Source organism: Rhagoletis zephyria, unplaced genomic scaffold, assembly GCF_001687245.7.
Source record: "Rhagoletis zephyria isolate East Lansing unplaced genomic scaffold, Rhagoletis_zephyria_1.1 Rzeph_scaffold_00030, whole genome shotgun sequence".
NCBI lineage: Eukaryota > Metazoa > Arthropoda > Insecta > Diptera > Tephritidae > Rhagoletis > Rhagoletis zephyria.
The window spans coordinates 585,137-607,789 of NW_016157114.1; the positions used below are offsets into that span (position 1 = coordinate 585,137).

The following is a 22,653-nucleotide window of genomic DNA, read 5'->3' on the forward strand; positions in this document are numbered from 1 at the left end:
AATTTAGAATATGCTGCAATTATTTGGAGGCCTTTCCATAAAAACATGATAAATCGAATTGAACGTGTTCAAAAAGTCTTCCTAAAGTTCGCTTTGCGCAACTTAAATTTTTCCGAACCATTACCATCTTATAGTTCTCGCTTACTATTAATAAATCTTAAGTCTTTGGAGATAAGAAGATCTGTTCTCTCTTGTCTTTTACGTTTAATATTATTATTGGTGCTACGGTCTGCCCCATTCTTTTAGAGAAAATTAATTTCAACATTCCTCGGTGTAGCTTACGATTTTTTCCCCCATTTTATGGGGATAATCACAAAACAGAATATGCACGTAATGCCCCTATTGCATGCGCAATTAATGAATTCAATATGATCTCTAAAAATGTAATTATTGATTTTTCTTGTTCGATAAATGTTTTCAAAAATCTGTTGAACTCAATTTTATAAATTTTATTTCTTTAATTATCAATTAAGTTGAATTTTGTTAACTAGTCTGTAAGGAACTTTTGTATGTTCATAGACTCAATAAATAAATAAATAAATAAATATTTATTTGTTTACTTATTTTAAGGGAGATGGCAATCTTCTGGTTTCACATTTTGAGTACAAAAATCTCAACCCTGATACAACAAATAGTATTAGTACTGATGATGCATTCACATAAACGTACAATCATACATGATTGAGTTTTTTTTTTGTATTCACATTCTCTTTGTGAATGGGTGTTAACCATTCCATAACACATACATATTTTGTGTTTACAATTTGTAACCAATCTCAAGAGTGGTTGTTACATTTTTCAAATCAAACAATCACATTTTTGAAACGAATAAAATGAAAATGCACACTCCATTGATTCAATCATTACACAGCTCTGAAGGTTACTAATAAACACTGAAAACGACTTTTGAGAACTCCAATATTACATACGTGGCGAAGAATGTGTTTGATTACATGCGTGTTGTATAGACCGTGGCTATGGATTTATATACGTGTCAACAGAAAAGGTTCCAAAGCATACCCGGTATCGCCCAATAACCACATATGGCGATCAGCATCTCGATACTTAATCCCCAGTTAAACATCGTTACCTACATCCATATTTGTAATACTTCANGTATCGCCCAATAACCACATATGGCGATCAGCATCTCGATACTTAATCCCCAGTTAAACATCGTTACCTACATCCATATTTGTAATACTTCAATATTGATAGTAACGTATCTTCACAATGTGTTTTTATTCCGCAATCAAAGGGAGACAGCCTATCAAATAAATATTTGCTTGTGTTAGTATAAATGTATATTTGTGAACTAATACAAACAAACAACTGTCAAGTCACTCCAGGAGCGGTTAAATTAAAAATATTAAATAAATTTTAAAAGGATCAGCCCAGCGCCTTCGTCTTGACCTGCAGGCTGTGACGGAGCCACAGCCGCTAAATTTAAACGTAGAATACGTGATATTATTAAGATCACATTCAAGTTAAAAACGGTACAGAAATATTCGTTTTGATTGTATTGAATTGAATTTAATAAAAAAATATGAATTGCAAAGTATTAATGCTTAGCAATAGAGTAGGCAGATCCTCATTAACTTCAATCATATGTACCATCAGCTTATAAATAGATATATGTCCTGACTAATGTGACCAACTATTTCATAGCTCAAAGAAGTACAGGTAAGGTTGGGTTAAGTAAACGCCGCGAGCTGATTACGAAATTTCGAATGCGGCTAATTTCGATCCCTGAGAGCTCAGTGTTTGTTCAGAAGCGCGAGCCAAAATGCTTCCATATTAGCCTTTCGAAGGTTGGACAGTCTAAAAGAAAGTGTGGAGATGATTCCACCTCATATTCCTCTTGATAGCTGATGCAAAATGATCAGCTGAAATTCCTAGTCTCACCGCATGAGTACCAATCGCACAATGGCATATCAGAACCCCCATCACTTGCCCTTGAGAAGTAACGTGTGCAGAGAAAGGCCTTGTTTTCCTTTTTTATGTCACAAAAGGTCCCGGTTTCCCTTGCCTTGTCTGTAATATCCGCCGGCGCCATGCTCAACATACGTATGTTAAGCGCCAGTGTAGGTGGATCCGCTAATTCCTGTTTTACAAGTGTAGCCTTTTCTAGTGAGTTCCACCAGACAAGGGCAAATTAATTAATTTGGGCGAGAGACCCCACCTTTTACTGATAGCTCCCCTTTCGCAGTACAAGACAATCGACACCTTTCCTACTCTTTCCTTAATGTTAGGTTTCTACGACAGCCGCCGTTGATCCCCTACCTAGTTCAGGTAACCTTGAGCCAGATCAAAAACGGTGTATATAAATCGTCCCTTAACCAAAAGTTCCACATCATCTACATAGGCGATCACCCGACAGCTCACTTTTTACAGTTCAACTAGAAGGTGGTTTACAACCGCAATCCAGAGCAGGGGAGAGAGAACACCACTTTGTGGAGTGCTCCTATTGACTCTGTCCTGAGTGCAGACGCTTGCCCATTATGCCGCGACAGCTCTGCCATGAAGTAAGCTTATTGGGTTGGTTTCATTAATTAATTAATTAATCCCAACGGCTTTTTACCCTCCATTCCCGCCCAACCGACACGAGGGGCGCAGTCCGCATGACGTACGGAACCTGTTTGTTTAGTTTTTTGGTGCCGAGTAGTGGAAATAGGAGTTTGTTAAGTGTCAAGATCTAAAACTATTCAGCTACAGAATCAAATTCATCAGCTGATTGGATATGCTAAAGATAGTATTTCAATTATTGAAAGTGGAAATAATAGTTTTATTTATAGTAAAAATCGAGTCCGATACGTCAAACGTGCTGGAATGACAGTTAAAATCCTGACATAAAAACCGGAATGATTCGTTTAGTTCAAAATTAGTTTTGCATGGCTTTAAAAATAGAGGTCGAAAGTGTCTTGACACTCGAGAAGGAACATTAAAATTTACCTCAGCCAGGAGGGCCGGGCTATTAATCAAGCCTGTCATTAATTTTACGATAAATATTATACCCAGCATTTCTCTACGACTTGCGAGTGTAGGCAAATTTATGAGCTTTAGACGACTTGTGTAAGGGGGGAGATTGTAATCTGAATCCCAGTTAAAATTACGCAATGCAAAAAGCAAGAATTGTTTTTGAATTGATTCAATCCTTTCTGAATGAACTTGGTAGCGGGGATTCCAAACAATAGATCCGTATTCTAGTATAGGTCTAACTAAACTGGTAAAAAGAACTTTTGTAACATAAGGATCTTTGAACTCTTTTGACCATCGCCTTACAAATGCAAAAACGCCTTTGGCTTTATTGACTGTAACATTAATATGATGGTTGAAATTGAGTTTGGAATCCATTGTGATACCAAGATCGACAAAATTGGATACCTGCTCCAGATTATAATTTGATATTGAATAAACAGCTGGTTGAACAGCCCTCCGAGAGAAACACATAACTTTACATTTTTGAAGGTTTAGTGGCATATAGTTTGTATTACACCAACTAACCACGTTGTTCAGATCCGCTTGTAACAAAGACCTTTCTTCGATAGAGGACAATGTTTTAAAAAGTTTCACATCATCGGCATACATTAAAATTTTTGAATGTTTTATTATAGAAGAAATATCATTAATGAATATCAGGAACAGAATCGGACCAAGGTGGCTTCCCTGAGGAACTCCTGAAGAAACTTTAATGATGTTGGAAGAACAATTATTAACAATAACTCTTTGTGTTCTATCAGAGAGGTAAGATGAGATCCATTGAAGAAGACTGGGCTGAAAGCCGATTAGGTCGAGTTTACGGATGAGTAACGAGTGACATACTTTGTCAAAAGCTTTACTGAAATCGGTGTAAATTACGTCGGTATGAGCATTTTCTCTAAAACCGTTTGAGACATGAGTTGTAAACTCCAATAAATTAGTCATAGTAGATTTTCCTTTAGAAAACCCGTGTTGAGATTGTGTAATTGAAGAAGATATAGAATATGTCAGCTGGTTAACAATAATTGCTTCGAATAATTTGGGGATAGCGGAGAGTTTCGCTATGCCTCGATAGTTTTCTATAGACGACCTGCTGCCGTTTTTGTGAAGTGGTATTATGAAAGACTCCTTCCAGGCTGACGGAAAAACGCCATGTTTAAGTGACAAATTGAATAGAGTTGTTAAAGGCTCGCAGATGTTCTCAGCGCAGTTTTTAAGAAAACAGGTCGGAATATGATCAGGTCCAGGCCTAAATGACGCTTTTAAGGTTTTTAAAGAGTGTAAAACTTCATCGGAAGATATTACTGGAATATAAGCAGAGTTGATTGGACAAAGCTCGTACGGATAGTCTCCACTTATAGGGAAGTCTACAGAATAATTGGACCTAAAGAACCGAGCAAACATGTTGGCAATGAGTTGGCTGTCGCTAGATACAGTGTTGCGATAATGCATAGCGGACGGAAAACCATGTGCCTTACGCTTTGAATTTACGAAACCATAAAATGATTTAGGATTGTTAATTAAATTCTTCTTAATTTTACATAAATATGAATTATAACATTTCTTATTTAATGCAAAGTAGCTATGCCGCAAAACTGAGTACCTTAGGTAATCACTGTGTAAGCCCGTTCTTTTATACAGTTTAAAAGAGTGCGACTTTTTATTTTTCAATTTTTTAAGCTCTTTAGTGAACCATAATTGTATTGGTTCTTCATGAACAATATTACGTATTGGCACATACTTTCGAAACAAATTGAAAACAGTATCATTAAAGTGCTCAACGCTACGCTCCACGTCATCTCCATATATTGGCCAAGATAACTTTGAAAGTTCTTTGTTAATTTTCCTGAAATTTGCTTTCGCAACAACATATCTAGTACTTGCACGTGACTTATTATTATGTATTTCATTTATGATTTCGTAGTTTAACTCAAGAGCAGGATGGTATGCATCTTCCGGCAAAACTAGGGGATCACACCGATTAATAGAGGCCTTCGGAACATCATCAACGTAAACGAGATCCAAGACCTTTCCAAACTTATTTGGACATATATTTATTTGTTTGAGGCAAAGTTCAGCCATTTCCTCCAGAAATACATTGTAACTATCTCTAGATTATGAATATACTTGACTAGGCCCCTCGATACCGAGGAAGGCTCCAACTGCATAATCTTCATGCGTGAAGGTTTCCACTGACCACTTTACCAATGTGTGCAGGGCGGTATTCACCGTCCTTTTCTTGCAGTAAAAATATTGAGCCCTTGACTGATAGTCACGAGGAATCGCGTTTCTTATGTACAGGTACTGAGCTCTCTAGCATTTTTAGCAAACGCGTTTTTATCAAACACGAAGGGACTGATAGGTCTAAAATACCTAGGGGAAACATGAGAGCCTTTTCCGGCCTTCGGGATGAACGCAATACTGACTACCCTTGAAGCCATGGGGATGTACCCGGTCCTCACGCAGTTCGCATAAATAGGATCCAACCATTTGCTCGACACCTTCAGAGCCCTTTGCAGCTGTGCAGGTATGATGCCATCGATCCCGGACTACAAAAAACATATATATCATGCGTAAAAAAGTGCGATAGCGATCCGAAAATTGTCGCTAACTGGTTACAGAAGCTCCCTCCAGAAGTACAAAATATTGAAAAGAAGGACATTTGACTGTACTTCGAAGTACGAAGTATAAGAGCGAAAAAAGAAGTACTGTACTTCCGTAAGAAGTACGGTTGGTCACATTAGTCATGACGTGTATCACCACTACGATTCATTTTTATTTCCTTTCATACTACAGAAATTTGTATTAATTTTTATATTAGCCTAGGTCCCCGTAATAGTATTCTCATTCGTGTTCGTGCTCGTCTTCGGATTTGTGCATAAGTTAGCTAAGACTTCTGAAACAGTTGGAAACCCTCCTAAATATAGTTAAAAGAATAAACAAATCTCTTGCATCTGATATTGTGATACCTACATATTTCATGTGCCTGATGAATTGAGTGAAACTTTATTTTTATTTTATATTTTGATACCCATATTTTTAATAATTGCTTTAACAGTTGGCAACCCTCTTTAATATTATAAATATTGAAACCAAGTATATCCTACCACCTTCGCTTAAGGTCATGTTTTAATGTTTCATTTAAATTATGCTAATTCTCATTTTAAAACAGGGGCAACCCTATTCAAAATATTTTAGAACCAAAACCTTATTATATTGCGATGCATATTTAAATTGTATATCTTATTCCCTTAATTAAAGTTGAATTTAATTTCTAAAACATATGGGAACCCTCTTAAATAAACTTAAGAAAATATGTTTAACCCATGTCAATTTATGCCCATACTTTAATAATTAATTTGACTTATTAAATAATTTGAGTTTACTTTTTTACACAGGAGGAAACCCTCTTTAATGTTATAAATGCTCAAACTGAATATTTCTTAATACTCCTTTGTTTGACGCCCATATTTCAATATTTCATACAATTTAATTTAATTCGACTTTTCAAACATATGGCAATCCTGTTCAAATTATTTTCAAATCAAAACCTCGTTAAACCTTTTTCGTCTGACACTTGTATTGTGATACATATTTAAATTATCTAATACTCTTAATTCATTTGAATTTAATTATAAAATCATGTGGCAACACTCCTACATTGCAGTTTGGAAATAAAGTTTCTTCATTTTGGTTTATGTTCCTATTGAAGTAATTTATTTAACCTATTACTTATGTTGGATCTAACTTTGTAACAAGGTGGCAACCCTCTGAAATATATTTTCAAACCCGAAACCTCTTTCGTTCTAACATCCATATCAGGATATACATTTAAATTTTCTGCCTTTATTTAAGCCGCACTTGCATTTTGAAACAGGTGGCAACCCTCCTACACATAATTAAGAAATAAAGTCTTTTAAAACTCATTTCGATCGATACTCGTAGTGAAACAACTGATTTAACTTAAAAATAATTTGAATACTTTTTAACAGGTGGCAACTCTTTTTGAAAAAGTAAGTAGTTATTGCACATCCACAGGCCAAGCCCTTTAATTTGATAAAATCGAACGAACGGTACAGATCTGATATAACGAAAAAGTTTTCGCGTGTTATGCATTCATATGTAGTATGTACATACTTATAGATCAGAGCTGCTCACTCCATAAGCACTTGTAGCACATTTGTTTTTATTTTGCCCCGAAGTATACACACATATACAAATTTACACTTTAAATATAAAAAAAAATATTATCGCCCTCCCGTATGCCCTGACATATAAACACAATTCATATGAAAGTGCCTGAGTTTCATATGGAAGGGCAAAGCAAACGCCCTCGCATATGAAGCTATGGCACTCCAGCAAAATATACAAATTTACACAAACAATTATAGAATGAAAAAATAATAAACAATTTTTCAGCACTGAAAAAATGTTTATTATAAATCGATTTAGTGTATGTTGTGCTTTGTAATCATTAAAGGAATGACGAAATATGTATTATATTACCATTTCATAACTTGCCATCAAAACTTTTTGGAAATTTTCAAAGGGGATAAAGAAAACGATTGATTTCCAATCTGAATCCAATGCAGATCCCTGGGAGCATCACACCGCGTAAAATTGATAGGATTGCAAACATTCTTCCAACGTCGGATTGTAGAAAAAATAAATTTCGTGACTTTTGACAGAAAATGAAAATAAATGTCCGGAAAACTTCGCGCAAAAAATAAAATAAAATTATAAATTAATGTTGGAGAAACTCTTATCTCCTGTCCACCCTTGATTTAAGGTGCCTTCCTTAAATTTTATTGTATATTGCTTCAATGGTGCTATTTATATTAACGCTTTAAAATGGGACTTTTATATGCGAGGAGTATCCCAATGATACGAATGAAAATGTAAAATTTGAGCTTGCAATATGTTGTAAATATGTGCAAGGATTCCTCCCACTAAATTTTGGGACTTTTCAGCCACTAGGTCTTAACTGTATTTTTCACAAATATGTATGTAAAGACTCCCATTGCTAACAGTTTTCATTCACTAATCGTACAATAAAAATAAACTTGTACTTTTTAGCTTAATTTAAATTAAACGAAAAAAACATCAGCCCGCCATGCAAAACATGAGTAATAGGCAACAATCGTCAATGGCAACAAATTGGCGACTCACCGACTTATTACTGTGGTGACAAATCGGCAACATCATATCTTTCATGTCAACTTTGGAATAAATAAGTCATAAAAAATTCCCAAACTTATAAATTTCGCGTCAACAGTATTATCCAAAATCGCCTAATTTATACCAAGGACAGGATTGAAAGAATAGGAAGCCCCATAGCGAAATAAAGAATTGATTTCGTTTCTAAGTTCCAATTTTGTATACAAAAGATAAATAAAGTAGTTAAAAGAATAAAATTATTCCAAATATCACCTGAAGCGATAAGAAAACGACTCATTCAGATAATAAGAATAAAGAAGTTGAAGCACCAATTGTTTTTGCTGATCTTTTTTGTCAATGAAATATGGTTTTATTTTTTACAAGCTTTTTCTGAAATATTCTTTTCTTATCAAATTTGGCCACATTTTATTGAATTTGGTTACTGGACACTAAGTTGACCAGATGAGCTTTTCAAGCGGTTATTAGACATACTTTTGAGCGTAGTATTACTTGAAAATAAGGATCATAATATAAATACATAATACATTCAATAAGTACCGTTGTTTCAATTTTACAAGTATAAATGTATCCCGCAGAAACTTCCAAACTTTATCTAAAAATCAAATGTTATTTTGCTATCTCAATTTATCTTATTTTATCAACTTTTTTGCTAGCCAAGGCATGATAAGTTGTGACAATTGTTAAAAAATATTTCAAACTATTGCTTAATGAAACAAACCCATTGTCAGCTGTTTTTCTAATTGCGATGTGAATAACATGCCAATCGAAATGATATTTTAATTTATTTTACAATCAAACGTGCTGTACAGTATCGATACGTTGCTTGAATCCAATGTCATTTCCTAAATTTGCTATAACTTTTCTATTTTCAAATCGATTTGCAAAAAATTTGGATCTGTATACTTTGAAATTAAATAAGCTTTAACATAGCATAATAATGAGAAAAAAAGTTTGCAGCTTTTAGGTGTAATTCACAGTAGAATAACGATGCGAGTTAAAATTGTGTCCGATTTCACTAATAAATTGGCAGATAACTCTTAAACTGATAATTTGATTGCAAAACATTGTATAGCAGGTTCGTAGGGATTTCAAAGACCTTTCATCTGGTGGAGATCTCTTCGCGGTGTGATAATCACAACCGGATATTTTTGGAAAAAAATGAAAATGCTGTTTCCTCAATTTGAAAAAAAACGATAATTTCGCAAATTCTTAAAACCTATTCTACTTGTTTAATTTTCAACCTCATATTCAGATTGTGTGAGTTATTTTACATAACAAATGACTATAAAATTCACGACTTTCAACTATTTTGTTAAAAAATTTTTTCCCAGAATGCATATGGTTTTCTAAATTTTCAAATGCAACGCGCAAGTACTTAGAGTTATCATATTCGAATAAAATTTTGCACAGCTTATTTTTAGACCAAAAGACATCTTTTGCCGCCCGGCAAACTGAATATTTAAAAAAGAAGTTGAAATAACGAACGGTCTAATCTGCACTCTAATGTTGGCGGATGTACTTTCAACGTACTGCCAATATAGAAGTATTACATATATGCCTACATCACTGACTCCATGCACACAACATTGTGTCGGTAACTTCGACAATGGTACGGTGCTCCTTCGCGTACATAAGGCTGCAAGTCACCTAAAATCTCTAGGAGTGCAAGAGAGCTGTAAAATACAAAATTATACTTTGAAATAGCAAAAGAGAAAACAGTTGTTTGCATACTACTTACGCAGAGTCCGGTAATTATATGGGATTGCTGCGATCGCGCAAAATTGTTTGCCTCACTTTTTCATTGGTTTGCTGCTCATTATTGAGCAAAACAGCTAATAAAACCATTGAACTCAGTTTAGTTTTCACTTTTTAATTTCTTCATATGAATTTTGACACTTCAGAACGCAATTGACAAGTAGGAGGTTTGTCCCCGTTTTTCTACAATCAGGATTCGATATTAACTTCGAAACAAAAGTTCCGATCGGATTGCGGAACACCACATAAACTCCGTGTTGGAATTGAATTCCGATTCCGATGCGATTCCGACTCGGATTGTAGAACAGGGCTGAAAATATCTAATTTAAACGGCATCGAATTTTGGAAATCTGTAAACTCAAATAAATATACCTTCTGTTACAAAAAAAGTGTATGTTTGTTTTCTATGTTTGGAAGCACATATATTTGTGAACGTCGATTTTCCAAAATGAAGTTAATAAAAAATAATCACAGAAATAGAATAACCAACGAACATTTGTAATAAATCCGTCAGATTTATACAATTAATGTTTCAACTTAACTTAATTCAACTTTATTCGATATAATCGCAAACTACAAAAGTATTGATTTCAGCTTGATGCTGTCAAAACACAAACTGCAAGTGCTGGTCCTCTCACAAGAATGCTGTCAGACAACTTCCAGTGTGTGATGTTGAAGGTGTGCGAATAAGGTGGGAAGACAGACTAGCAGAAATCATACGACAATACCAAACAGTTGCTTAATATTTGACAATTTGGAAGCTTTATTGAAATTGTCTACAACTGGCGTTAACATAAGTTTGGACAATTTATTGGAAAATCGTCGAATATTTAATAATATATAATAAATATAAATAATTTTGATACATTTTAGTTGTTAGAATGGGTAAAAAAAAGTCATGCACTCCAAAAATGAGGGAGTTAATTGTGAATTGTTATCAAAAAGAAAAATTCAATGTCGGCTATCGCGCAAAGGTTTGCTTGCTCCACAAAAAAAATGGTATTTGGAGCAATTCATTTATATAATAAAACAAAGACGTTTGAAACCCCTACGAGGAAGCCCAGGCCTCAAAAAACTACTCCACCAGAAGATAGGCTTATTTGTAGGGCCAGCAAGAACAACCCATTCATGTCTTCGCATGAAATAAAGGCTGAATATGGACATCAAATTAATGCAGAAATCTCCGCTCGGACGATAAGAAGACACTTACATGAGTGGAAATTGGTGCATTGCACTGAAAAACCGCATGTATCAAAAAAAAATATTAAAAGGCATTTGCGGTTTGCAAAGGAAATGCTTAATAAACATCCACGATACTGGAATAGAGTTCTGTGGAGTGACGAATCGAAGTTTAACTTATTCCAATCCGATGGAAAAACGTATATGAGGTGTTCTACAAGCATGGCCTTAAACCCCAGGTACACTGTGAAATCGGTAAAACACGGTGGCGGATCTAAAAAATTCGGAAGAAAAAAACAAAGGTGCAGTGGTAAGCAGTGCACGCTTCCACTCCGCGGGCCTGGGTTCAAGCCCTGGTCAAAGAAACATCACAAAAAAATTTAGAAAAAACGTTTTTTCCTAACAGCTGTCGCCCTTCGGTACGCAATGGCAACCCTCCGAGTGTATTTCTGCCATGACAAACAGCTTCTAATAAAAATACAATCGCCGCTCAGAGTAGGCGTAAAACTGTAGGTCCCTCCCCTTTGTGTGACAACATCAAGGCGCACGCCACAAATCGGAGGAGAAGCTCGGCCAAACATTAAAATATGTGTAATAGCCAATCTATTATTATTATATATTAGGGCGATCCAAAATAACTAACCTGGCGAATTTATGGCCTTAAAATGGCTATTTACTGGGAATGAAATTCTCCCATTTGGAAAAATTTGTATTCCAATTTTAAACAACATGCACAAAAATATTTTTCATGAAAATGTCATAACTTTTGAATCGTTGAAAAAAGTTTTAAAAAGGGATAAAAGTTGACCCTGAAGTTGGTTGTCTTAGAGACAATTAAAAGTATTAAATATGTTAATGATATTGTTGAACGAGGTATAGCGTTGATACAAAATTATAAACGAACTTTGACGAAAAACGAAGAACAAAAGCAATTTCTTTTGCAAGTAATACAATTACAATTAAATAATTGAACAGGTAATTTTTTAGCAAAAAACACAACCGATCTAAACCAAATTAGTATGGAACTACCTGTGGGACACCACCTTTCCGATAAAAAAATAATTATCGCAACCGGTGGACGTGGTCGAAAGTTATGCGGTAACATACATAAAAAATATATATTCCGACGATTTGATAACCTTCTTCTTTTTGAAGTCGGTTAAAAATAATTAGTCAAAACTTGTTAATATGTGGCGGTATTATAATTATGAACGCAGTGTACTTAAACTTGCTTGACTTGTCTTTAAAGAAACTTTGAATTGTTAATTTATTCGTTATTTATGTGTTAAAATTAGGGCTGTGCGATTATTCGATTACTCGAGCAAGTTGGTTAATCAATTATTCGGTTAATCAATTACTCGAGTAATCAAGATTTTGATTACTCAAAACGATGATTAATCGAGTTACTTGAAATATGATTACTCAAAAAATAATTTTGCTCGTTAAAAGAGATTGCTTTGGAAAATGCTGATTTTCTTTTTTACATTCTGAATATGAAAAAAAAAAATCGTTTTAATTTTTGAAAACAGAAACGTTGTTTTCAAAGTATCAAGGAACTTTAACTACTTTATACATATGTAAAGAGTTGAAATGTTGATTACTCATTTTACTCGAAATGTTGATTAATCATAAAGCAAATTACTCAAATATTTTTTTTTTGGTTAATCAAAAATCTTGATTACTCGAGTAACTGAACTTTTGAGTAATCATAATTTCTAATTAATCGAATAACTGAGTTATTTACTTTATGATTAATTAAAATTTTGAGTAATCAATTAATCGCACAGCCCTAGTTAAAATAAATGTAAATATTTTTTGTGTTTTCAATGTGGAGAATTTGTCCTCCTTGAATGTTAAAAAATTCTGGTCACCTTAGGATTGCAAATATAAAGGTTCTAAAACTATCACATAGATGTCGCCATTGAAACCAGTGTGATATTTTGAAAAATTCAACATGACGTCTCAAATATGGCGTCTAAATTAACCGTAAATTAGAATTTGTTGTATAAATTTTGCGGCAGTGGAGAACCAAACACTAGAAAATAAAAAGCAACAGCGTTGCGATTACGAACTTAGAGCTTAATTTTAAAATTCACAATGGCGAATCCAATATGGCGCCAAAAAAATTAAAATCGGCTCGATCCGGTTGAAATGTTTTCCTATGGGGTGCTTGGTGCCGCTAATGACGAATCTGGAGTCAGGTTGGAAAAATTCAAAATGGCGACTCCAATATGGCCCTTTAAACTTTAAAATTAAGGGTTCTTAAGATTTCTGATTAGATTTTAAAAATTCTATTGGATCTACGATTTATCACGGAAAAAGTTGAAATCGAGCGTAGGTAGCTGGCGTATGAGTTATATGTTAGTAAGAATCTGCTGTTCCTTTTTATTTTTTAGTGTCCGGTGGCATAAAAGTTGTAAAGCAAATTCTAATTTATCTGTTATCAATGGAGATCTATGCGATCGTTTCAAGATCTTAATCTTTTTAATCCGCCCCACAGAATTTTCGCCATCGTACGGTTCCTGTTGACGTGGAACGTCCCATAAACAATTAAAATAAACAATTTGTGCATGTACATGTCACGCGTTTCGCTATTTTTCAACAATCAGTTTCCTGAAAACCACGTAAAAAGCAAGCGCCGAAAAGCTCAACTTAGCCGTGGGGAGGAAATTAATTTTACGCCGCTTCCCTTACATCGCTATGTTTAACGCGTTCCCGATCGTAAAAAAGTAGTGGAATTGTTGCTAATTATTTACAATAAAAAATGTTTTTTGAAAACCTTTAATATAAAAAATTTGGGAAATTAAATTCTCCACAAATTTGCCTTTAACCTTTTTTTATGAAGAATGCAAAATAAGCAAATCCCAAAAAAAAAACAAAACTGTGAATCCATATTCCGTATATGTATTTATATGTATGTGTTTTTGTTTTTAATGGTAAAAAATTCACCTGTCTCGGAACCAACGGTAGCGCCAGTTTGTACGCTTCGTTGCGCATCTTGATTACTTTGGTTGTCATCAGAGTCGGATTCTGTTTCTGGATCGTTAAACGGAAAATCGTTATCGCTTTCATCATCCTGAATAACCTCATCATGTCGAGCAGAATCTAAAATGTCCTCTTCTTGACCAAGGTTACTGTTATCTCTGGTGTTAGCTTCTTCACTTTCTTGTGCATCTCTTAAAACTGCAATTGTAATTGTAATAAGGAGTGCGTCATTAGAAATTAGTGCATTGAAAAACAAATATCACACAGTAGGTAACCAATGATTCAATTTAAAAAATTAAACTTTCTGAACTTTATAGGTGTTCAGCAGAGACCGAAAATAATCGGCCATTTATCAATGTGCCATCAAAAGTAATTTATTTTTTGTTGTAAAAAATAAATCACTCGCTATAACTGTTATACAAAGTTTTTAGCAAATCTGTTCGGGTTAGACTTTTGTTGATTGTAACAGACAAAACGAATCGAGATAGATATAAGGAGCGTTCTTATCTCCCAGAAATAGTCTGAAAAAGTCCGAAGTAGTCAGATTTAGTCCAAAAAGCGTTCCTTAACTCGGAAATGACAGCAAAAATGAGAGAGCAACACTCGGTGAGAGTGACTCTCATCAGTCCGAAGTAGTCAGATTTAGTCAGAAGAATTTTTTCTGGCAAAATCCTGAAAAGTGTCAAACTCGACTGAACTTAAATTAACGGAAATTAAAGAATACGCAAAAAGTGAGAATAATCTAAAAAGTAAAAAAGTGAATTGAAATTGGAAGGAGGCGAAAAATAATTGATATAGAAAGTGTTTATTGTGCTTGTGCTTGTGTGCAGGTGTTTTGTACATACATTTACATTCTTATTTGACGTTAGCTTTGTTGTTGCCATTCTTTGGACTAAAAATTTGGTTTTTTGCGTTCCTTTACTTTTCCTGTTATTCTCTTTTAGTGCGCGCATTTTGCTTACGCTCTGACATTTTGACACTTTTCAGATTTTAGTCCAAAAAGATAAGGAATGAACCTATAGACAAATGTATACATAAATGCTCAGAATGAAAAAAGAAATCGATTTAGCCGTGACTGTCTCTCCGTCCGTCCGTATCCCGTCGATAACTCCAGTAAAAATTTAGATATCTTAACGAAACTTGGTACATGTACTTCTTGAACGTAGGACGGATGGTATTGAAAATTCGCGAAATTCGGACTATAAAGCCGCCTACCTCCCATATAACGACAGTTTTCAGAAGTATGAAAACTGGGATATTTTAGTAACTACTGAAGCTTATTTACTCAAAATTGATATTTGCAATGATATTTCTGCGGAAAATAAGTATATTATAAATTTTTGGAAAATGGGCGTAGCCCCGCCCACTTACGAAATGTAAGTACATATGTATGGCCCGGTAAACTGTTAAAACATACCAAACGGCAAAAAATTGTTAAAATGGGACAATAACCACGCCCACATCCCATACAACGATAATTTAGAGAAATACAAAACCTTCTATAAACCAGTAAACACTGAAACCAATTTATTTGAAAACTGATATTTGCACTCGTTACAATTATTGTACTTGATACACAAAGGCAAGACGTTGAAAATTTGTAAAATTGGACTAAAATTACGCCCACTTTTTATATAACGCTAAATTTCAGAAATGCAGAAACTTCGATATTCCGAAATTTAAGGACGCTAATCTACTCAAAGTTGATCCCACAAGAATCTCTTAAAAAGAAATATGATTATAAGATTATATATTTATAACCAGGGAACGGATTTTTAAGACCTAAAAACCTAAAAAAACAGGCAAAAAAAATAACGAAATACGCTAGAAAAGGCAAAATAAAATAGCGATATAGACAATAAAACACCAGAAATCGCAAAAAAGGCAAAAGGCACTAAAAAATACAAAAACCGAAAAATGATCAAAAAACATTTATTTAAAAATGTTTATTTTACAAGTAAAAAAGAAAAACTATGAATTATGTAGTTTCATTTGTACTTTAAATCTTTGACTATGTATTTTCTTCTTTCGAGTTTCTATCTCAAAAAACTTTAATATCTATAATTGTAGTTACATTGAACCACAAGATGAATTTTGAAGTTTTCTGGCAGCATTTCTTTCGATTTTCGCAAACAGCCTTGGATGTACTAAACGTGCGGTCGACATAAGTTGATACATGTGGCACCCAATTTAAATATGGAACGTTTAGAACTTTCATATTATCAGGAATTATGGCTTTTCCTTGCCCTTTCCAATTAAAGGTAGAAAAGGCAAATATAAGCAAATACCTTAAAGAAGGCAACATCAAGTGTGTATATATCGAATAAGGGAAAGCTAAATCGCGGACATTCTTAATCGAATATACTCTATCTCTGTAGCAGAAAAAAAGAAATTTCCATAAAATCCGTTCCCTGCGTAAAACTAGTATATAGATAGTACTGAAGTCGCGGGACCATGTTAGATCTTGCTGTAACTTTAAGGGACTCTTCTTTGGGGTCCCAAAGAACAGTATTTACGCAAAATTAAATTCTTAGAAACGCTCGTTTCCGCCTGTCGGAATCAAGAGTTAAAAAAATTGCGATTTTTATGCATTAAAAAATTAATTTATCTCTAAAATGTTTCCTTTTTAAGATATCTGCCACTCGATGCCCANAAATTAATTTATCTCTAAAATGTTTCCTTTTTAAGATATCTGCCACTCGAGACGCCGTNTTTAAGGGACTCTTCTTTGGGGTCCCAAAGAACAGTATTTACGCAAAATTAAATTCTTAGAAACGCTCGTTTCCGCCTGTCGGAATCAAGAGTTAAAAAAATTGCGATTTTTATGCATTAAAAAATTAATTTATCTCTAAAATGTTTCCTTTTTAAGATATCTGCCACTCGATGCCCATTCGAAGGGAAAAGATGACAGTTTTAATGCAAGCAAAGAAAATCGTATAAGTCAATACTTCCGAATATGGCAGCGTCTTAAAATCACGTATTTTTACTTATTTTTTATAAACTTTAATCGACCCTAGGCGTTTTGACTGTTTAGAGCAAGCAGCTTATGTTACTCAAGAATTATGTGTGCGTAGCATATACAAAACACAGCTACGTCTCGACCCGACCAGCTCACTCCTTATATAAAAAAAAAACTTTGCTTGAGGTTCCGAAATTTTTAAAATTCCCAATATTCAGGTTACGAAATGAATGTGTTGCCTGTTAGATATAAATATGAAACTTACGAAATCTTTGGTTTGCATCTCTAACTTCAAGCGGCTGTACCGCTCGTTTTGTTACTTTTATGTTTACGCCATGAGCAAGTGGTTTTTGTATAGCCAAAATTGGCCTTATTTTTCTGTTTTATTATCTTACAAATTTTCGAAAATTCTCATAACCACGGCGTTCGGTACACCAATCTTATGTAAAATTGTCCGCTGAATCCAAATATGGCGATCTCACATTGTGAAAATGGAACGGTATTCGAGATATTTTAAAATTTCCCTCGTTTTGTTATTTTCATGTTAACTGCATGTGCAAGTGGTTTTTATATAGCGAACATTTACCTAATTTTATAATTTTACATTGTCGCACTATATTATTTGTAGATTTGTAGTAGAACCGCAGCCTTATACAGTGTCGGCCAAAACTAAAGCACAAAGTATACCTAGAGGCGTTCCGTTAAAAAAAAGTTTGGAAAGTCTTTCATAACTTTTAAATTTTTTATGAATTCAGCAGAATTATATGTTTAAAATAAAATTTCAACAAAATTAACCTCATTTTATTGCTCATAAGACTCTAGTGTACAAGAACTTGGCATAATATGTGGAGCTACTGCGACAAAACTAAAGCACGTGATTATATTTCCTCACTCCTTGAACATGTTTTCAACGAGTAATGTTGAAATTTCCACTATAGTAGGAAACCGTTATTCAATACATAAAAAGAGAGCATTTGCAGTAATTTTAAACCGTATTGCTTAGTCAGTTGTGAACATTGCTAAAACAGGTTAATGAAATAGCGCGCAATAAATATTCGGCAGTATTTAGAGAAAAAATTATAAGTGAATTTAATAATGGTGAATCAGTAACTAATATTTCAAAAAAATTTAGCATTAATCACAGCGTTGTGTCAAGAACTATTAGTCGTTTTCGTTCTTCCGGCTCCCTTATTACAATACATGGAGGTGGCAGGCCACGTAAAACCACGTCCCGCGAGGATAAAGCAATAGTTCGCACTATACAAAAGGATCCTTTTATATCAGCCAGATCAATCCAAAGCGAATTAGGCTTCAATATTTCCCTTAGATCCATTCAGCAACGTACTGTTGAAAGTGGCTTGATAACATGCAGAAGTGCAAGGAAACCATACATTTCCAATAAAAATCGACAAGCGCGGCTTGAATTTGCAAGAACTCATATTAACTGGAGCATTACAAAATGGCGAAGTGTACTTTTTTCTGATGAGTCAAAGTTTAACATCAAAGGTTCTGATGGATTGAAGCTGGTACGGAGGCCAAAAGGTCAACGCCTAAATCCACGTTATTCGCAAGGCTCTGTGAAACATGGAGGAGGCAACGTAATGGTCTGGGGATGTTTTTCAGGTCATGGAGTAGGTCCGATCCATCGAATTAATGGCATAATGGATCGTTTTATGTATAAAGACATCCTTCAGACGATTATGTTGCCCCATGCTGAAGAGAAAATGCTGTTAAAGTGGATCTATCAACACGATAATGATCCGAAACACACGGCTAAATGTGTGAAAGAGTGGTTTGCTGCCAATAAAATTGAAGTTTTGAAGTGGCCCGAGCAATCTCCCGATCTCAACCCCATAGAAAATCTATGGGAAATTGTAGATCGGAAAATCAAGCGCGAAAATTGCAACAAGGACTCTCTCTTTTCCCAAGTTGAACTCTCATGAAAGGGCATTTCTGAGGACGTTTAAAATAAATTGGTTGAATCTATGCCTCGAAGGTGTGAAGCCGTCATAAAAAACAATGGCTATGCCACCAAATATTAACAACAAATACTTTTTATTTTTAAACACCTGTGATGTGCTTTAGTTATGTCGCACCTATTTCATGCATATTGTCATTCTTTCAGTCATATTTAGTTGTAAAATGAAGTAATATGTTTGGTTTTTTTAACACGCAAACAAAAATGTATATTCTTTTAAAATAAAATGGAAATATTTAATTTACAAACGGTTTACAAATTTTATGTAGCGAAATGACGACATCGCAAATCTCGTGCTTTAGTTTTGTCCGACACTGTATATAAGTTATTTGGCAACCTTAGATAATGTAGTAGAACTGCAGCCCTAGATAGAAGTAATTTGGCAACCCTAGACAAGTATATGAAATATGGCAACCCTGTCTTTATATCATCACTAAATAGAGATTAAAAAATTATTATTCTAGCAACCCTGAAAGCGCGTGTTACTTGTATTCTACAGATTCAGGTGTGGGCGATTTCCTCGAAATTCGGAGTTTTAAAAAATAAATTTAAAATGTCAACGCGAGAAGAAATTGCTGCTGCGCTTAAGGAAATAGGAGCAGAGTTTCCTGAAACGGCCTCCTTGACGCAGTTAGAAAATCTGATGAGGCAGACTATTGGCGTAAGTGTACCTGCAACCAAAACGGGTGCCGAGTTAGCGGAACATAACGGCGCAGGAATTTCTAGAGGAATAACGGGCCCTGGCAAGTCCGTAGAAGTCGACAGCGAAATTGTGCAAAGTGCCGCTGCGGCGACCGAAGTTTCTCAAAATAGTGCACCGGCCGGTGCGACTTCGGCTGGGGAAATAAGTGATGGCGACCGTTCATACGAAAAAAACGACGCCAATATGGCGGGCGAGTTAGACCGAATGGAAGCACAACTTTCACAGCGTCTCCGAATTCTTAAGTTACGAAATGAAGTTGCATTGCTGGAAGCTCAGAATATAAGTAAGGCCACGTTCAACTTTAACGACATAGAAGCTGCCCTTCCAAAATTTAGCGGCGACGACAACTATAACGTGACCAAGTGGATTTCAGACTTTGAGTATATTACACATGGATGCGATAACTGAAAATTGATTTTTGGCCGCCGAATGGTTTCGGGTAGTGCAAAGCTGTTCGTACGCTTGTTATCAATACGAAATTGGAACGAACTTAAGTCTGCGTTAATTAAAGAATTTAACAAAGAGCAAAACATTCGAGATGTGTACGAAATGTTAGAATCTCGTGTTTGGAAACCTTATTCCGAAAGTTTGCATTATTATGTTTTAATTATGCAAGAGATAGCGAGTGGATTCAATAGAAGTGAACGTGACTTAATTGAATATATTGTCGATGGTCTGTGTGACAAAACTTCAGCGCCAATGGTCTTCTATAATGTGACTTCAGTAGCAGAACTTAAGAAACTCCTTCCGAGGTACGAAAAATTGAGGGTGAAACCAAACAAAGTGAGCAAAACCAGTGTGGAGCGAAAGGATGTACGATGCTTCAACTGTTCAGTCCTGGGTCATTATGCCAACGAGTGCCCTAAAGAAAAACGTAAGAAGGGCTCGCGCTTTAAATGCGGAACTTTGGAACATCAGTATGCCAAGTGCCCGTTGAAAACTGTAGCAGCTATAGAAAATAAAGAAGACTTTGACTACGTAAATTTTAAAGATTCGGTAAGTGTTGCTTTTGATCTTGATTACCTACCTTGCTGATCCACAATTTGAATTTTTTTTTTGTTTATTTGATACGGGCAGTCCGAATAGTTTCATTCGAAAATCGTTTCATAAGAAAGCAAAAAGATGTTGCGAATTGAAGGAAGAAAAGATGGCCCCTTTTACAGGAATTGGCTCAACTGAATTTTACCCTAAGAAAAAAATATTTGCATTGATAAAGTATAAAAATAAGCATAACATTTTATCTTTATTCGTTTTACCTGATAATTACCTACCGTTCCCTTTATTGTTGGGACGAGGTTTTTTGCAAATGTTCAACATAAATTTATATATGCGCACTGAATTTAATAATTTAATTTCTATCAATGTTAATAAGAACACAATGAAGTGTAAAGATATTTTAAGTTCACCAATCTCTAACAATAATAAAAACAAAAAGAAAATACGAAAATAATGGAAGATATGCAGTCGGGTTTTAGTGAAATATGTAATATTCAGATTTGTAGTGACCAAGAAGAAATTGACATTGGTTTAGGTAGTAAGGAAGGATTTGCAAAACATATCGAAGATATGATAAAGAAATATAGTGATAGAAGTAAAGACATGCCTACTAAGAGTAGTTATGAGGCTAAAATAACATTGACTTCCGATGCTCCAACTTTCTGTGCTCCAAGAAGGCTTTCTTTTAAAGAAAAAGATGGGGTGAACCGTATAATTGAAGAATTACTTGACAAGGAAATTATCAGACACAGTAACTCGCCATACGCTTCGCCAATTGTATTAACGAAAAAGAAAAGCGGGGAAACGCGATTATGTATAGACTACAGAAATTTAAATAAGCTGATTGTACGGCATAATTATCCTTTGCCACTCATAGAAGACTGCTTAGAATATTTGGGAGATAAAAAATATTTTACGCTTTTAGATTTGAAGTCGGGTTTCCACCAGATCAAAATGGCGGAAGACTCAGTTTAGTATACAAGCTTCGTGGTGCCAAACGGGCAATACGAGTTTTTGAGAATGCCATTTGGCCTTAAGAATGGTCCAGAAATAATCCAACGATTTGTAAACACAATTTTTAAAAATTTAATAAATCAGAATTTATTGGTAGTTTAAATGGATGATATAGTTATTGCCCCAAAAACAATTGAAGAGCAACTAGATCTACTTCAGAAAGTGTTAAACCTTCTATTACAAAACGGCCTGGAAATAAAACTTTCTAAATGTAAGTTTGCCTACCAACAAATTGAATTCTTAGGCTATAAAGTGTCCCGAGAAGGAATTAGGCCTTAGAAAATCACATTGTTGCAATTACCAATTATCCTATTCCGAAGAATACTCGTGAGCTTCAGTCATTTTTGGGCTTGTGCTCATACTTCCGCAAGTTTGTAAAGTCCTTTTCCCTTTCATCTCGTTGTTTATATGATCTTTTAAAAAACAAGCTAAATTTGTATTTAATGAAGAATGTATCAAATCCTTTCGATTTTTGAAAGAAAAATTAGTTTCCGGTCCCGTGCTAGCAATTTATAACCCCAGAAGAGAGACAGAATTACATTGTGGTGCAAGCAAACACGGATTTGGGGCAATCCTGCTTCAAAAACAAGATGATAAGCAATTTCATCCGATTACGTACTTTTCCAAAAGGACTTCAGACGCAGAAGGACGTTATGACAGTTTCGAGTTGGAAACGCTTGCGGTTATGTATGCACTCCGACGTTTTAGAGTATACCTTGAGGGCATTAAATTTAAGATAGTACCCGATTGTAACTCCTTGACACTGACATTGAGTAAAAAGTTAATTAACAGTAGAATAGCTAGATGGGCATTAGAACTTGAAAACTACGATTATACGGTCACTCACCGTTCGGGAACAAAAATGTCACACGCAGATGCATTAAGTAGAAATAAATTCGATTGTGATGATGTGATTGCAGCAATAGA

At 34.7% G+C, this 22,653-nt stretch overlaps 1 protein-coding gene across 2 annotated transcripts in view; it reads right to left on the reverse strand.

Annotated features, from left to right (window-relative positions):
• hyd (E3 ubiquitin-protein ligase hyd) overlaps positions 1 to 22,653 on the reverse strand; it is a 534,145-nt gene that overhangs the window by 455,313 nt on the left and 56,179 nt on the right. For both annotated transcript variants that reach the window (XM_017617625.1, XM_017617630.1), the window contains exon 4: positions 14,041 to 14,274. In XM_017617625.1, coding sequence (XP_017473114.1) covers positions 14,041 to 14,274 — 234 coding nt within the window. The remainder of the gene's footprint in view (positions 1 to 14,040; positions 14,275 to 22,653) is intronic.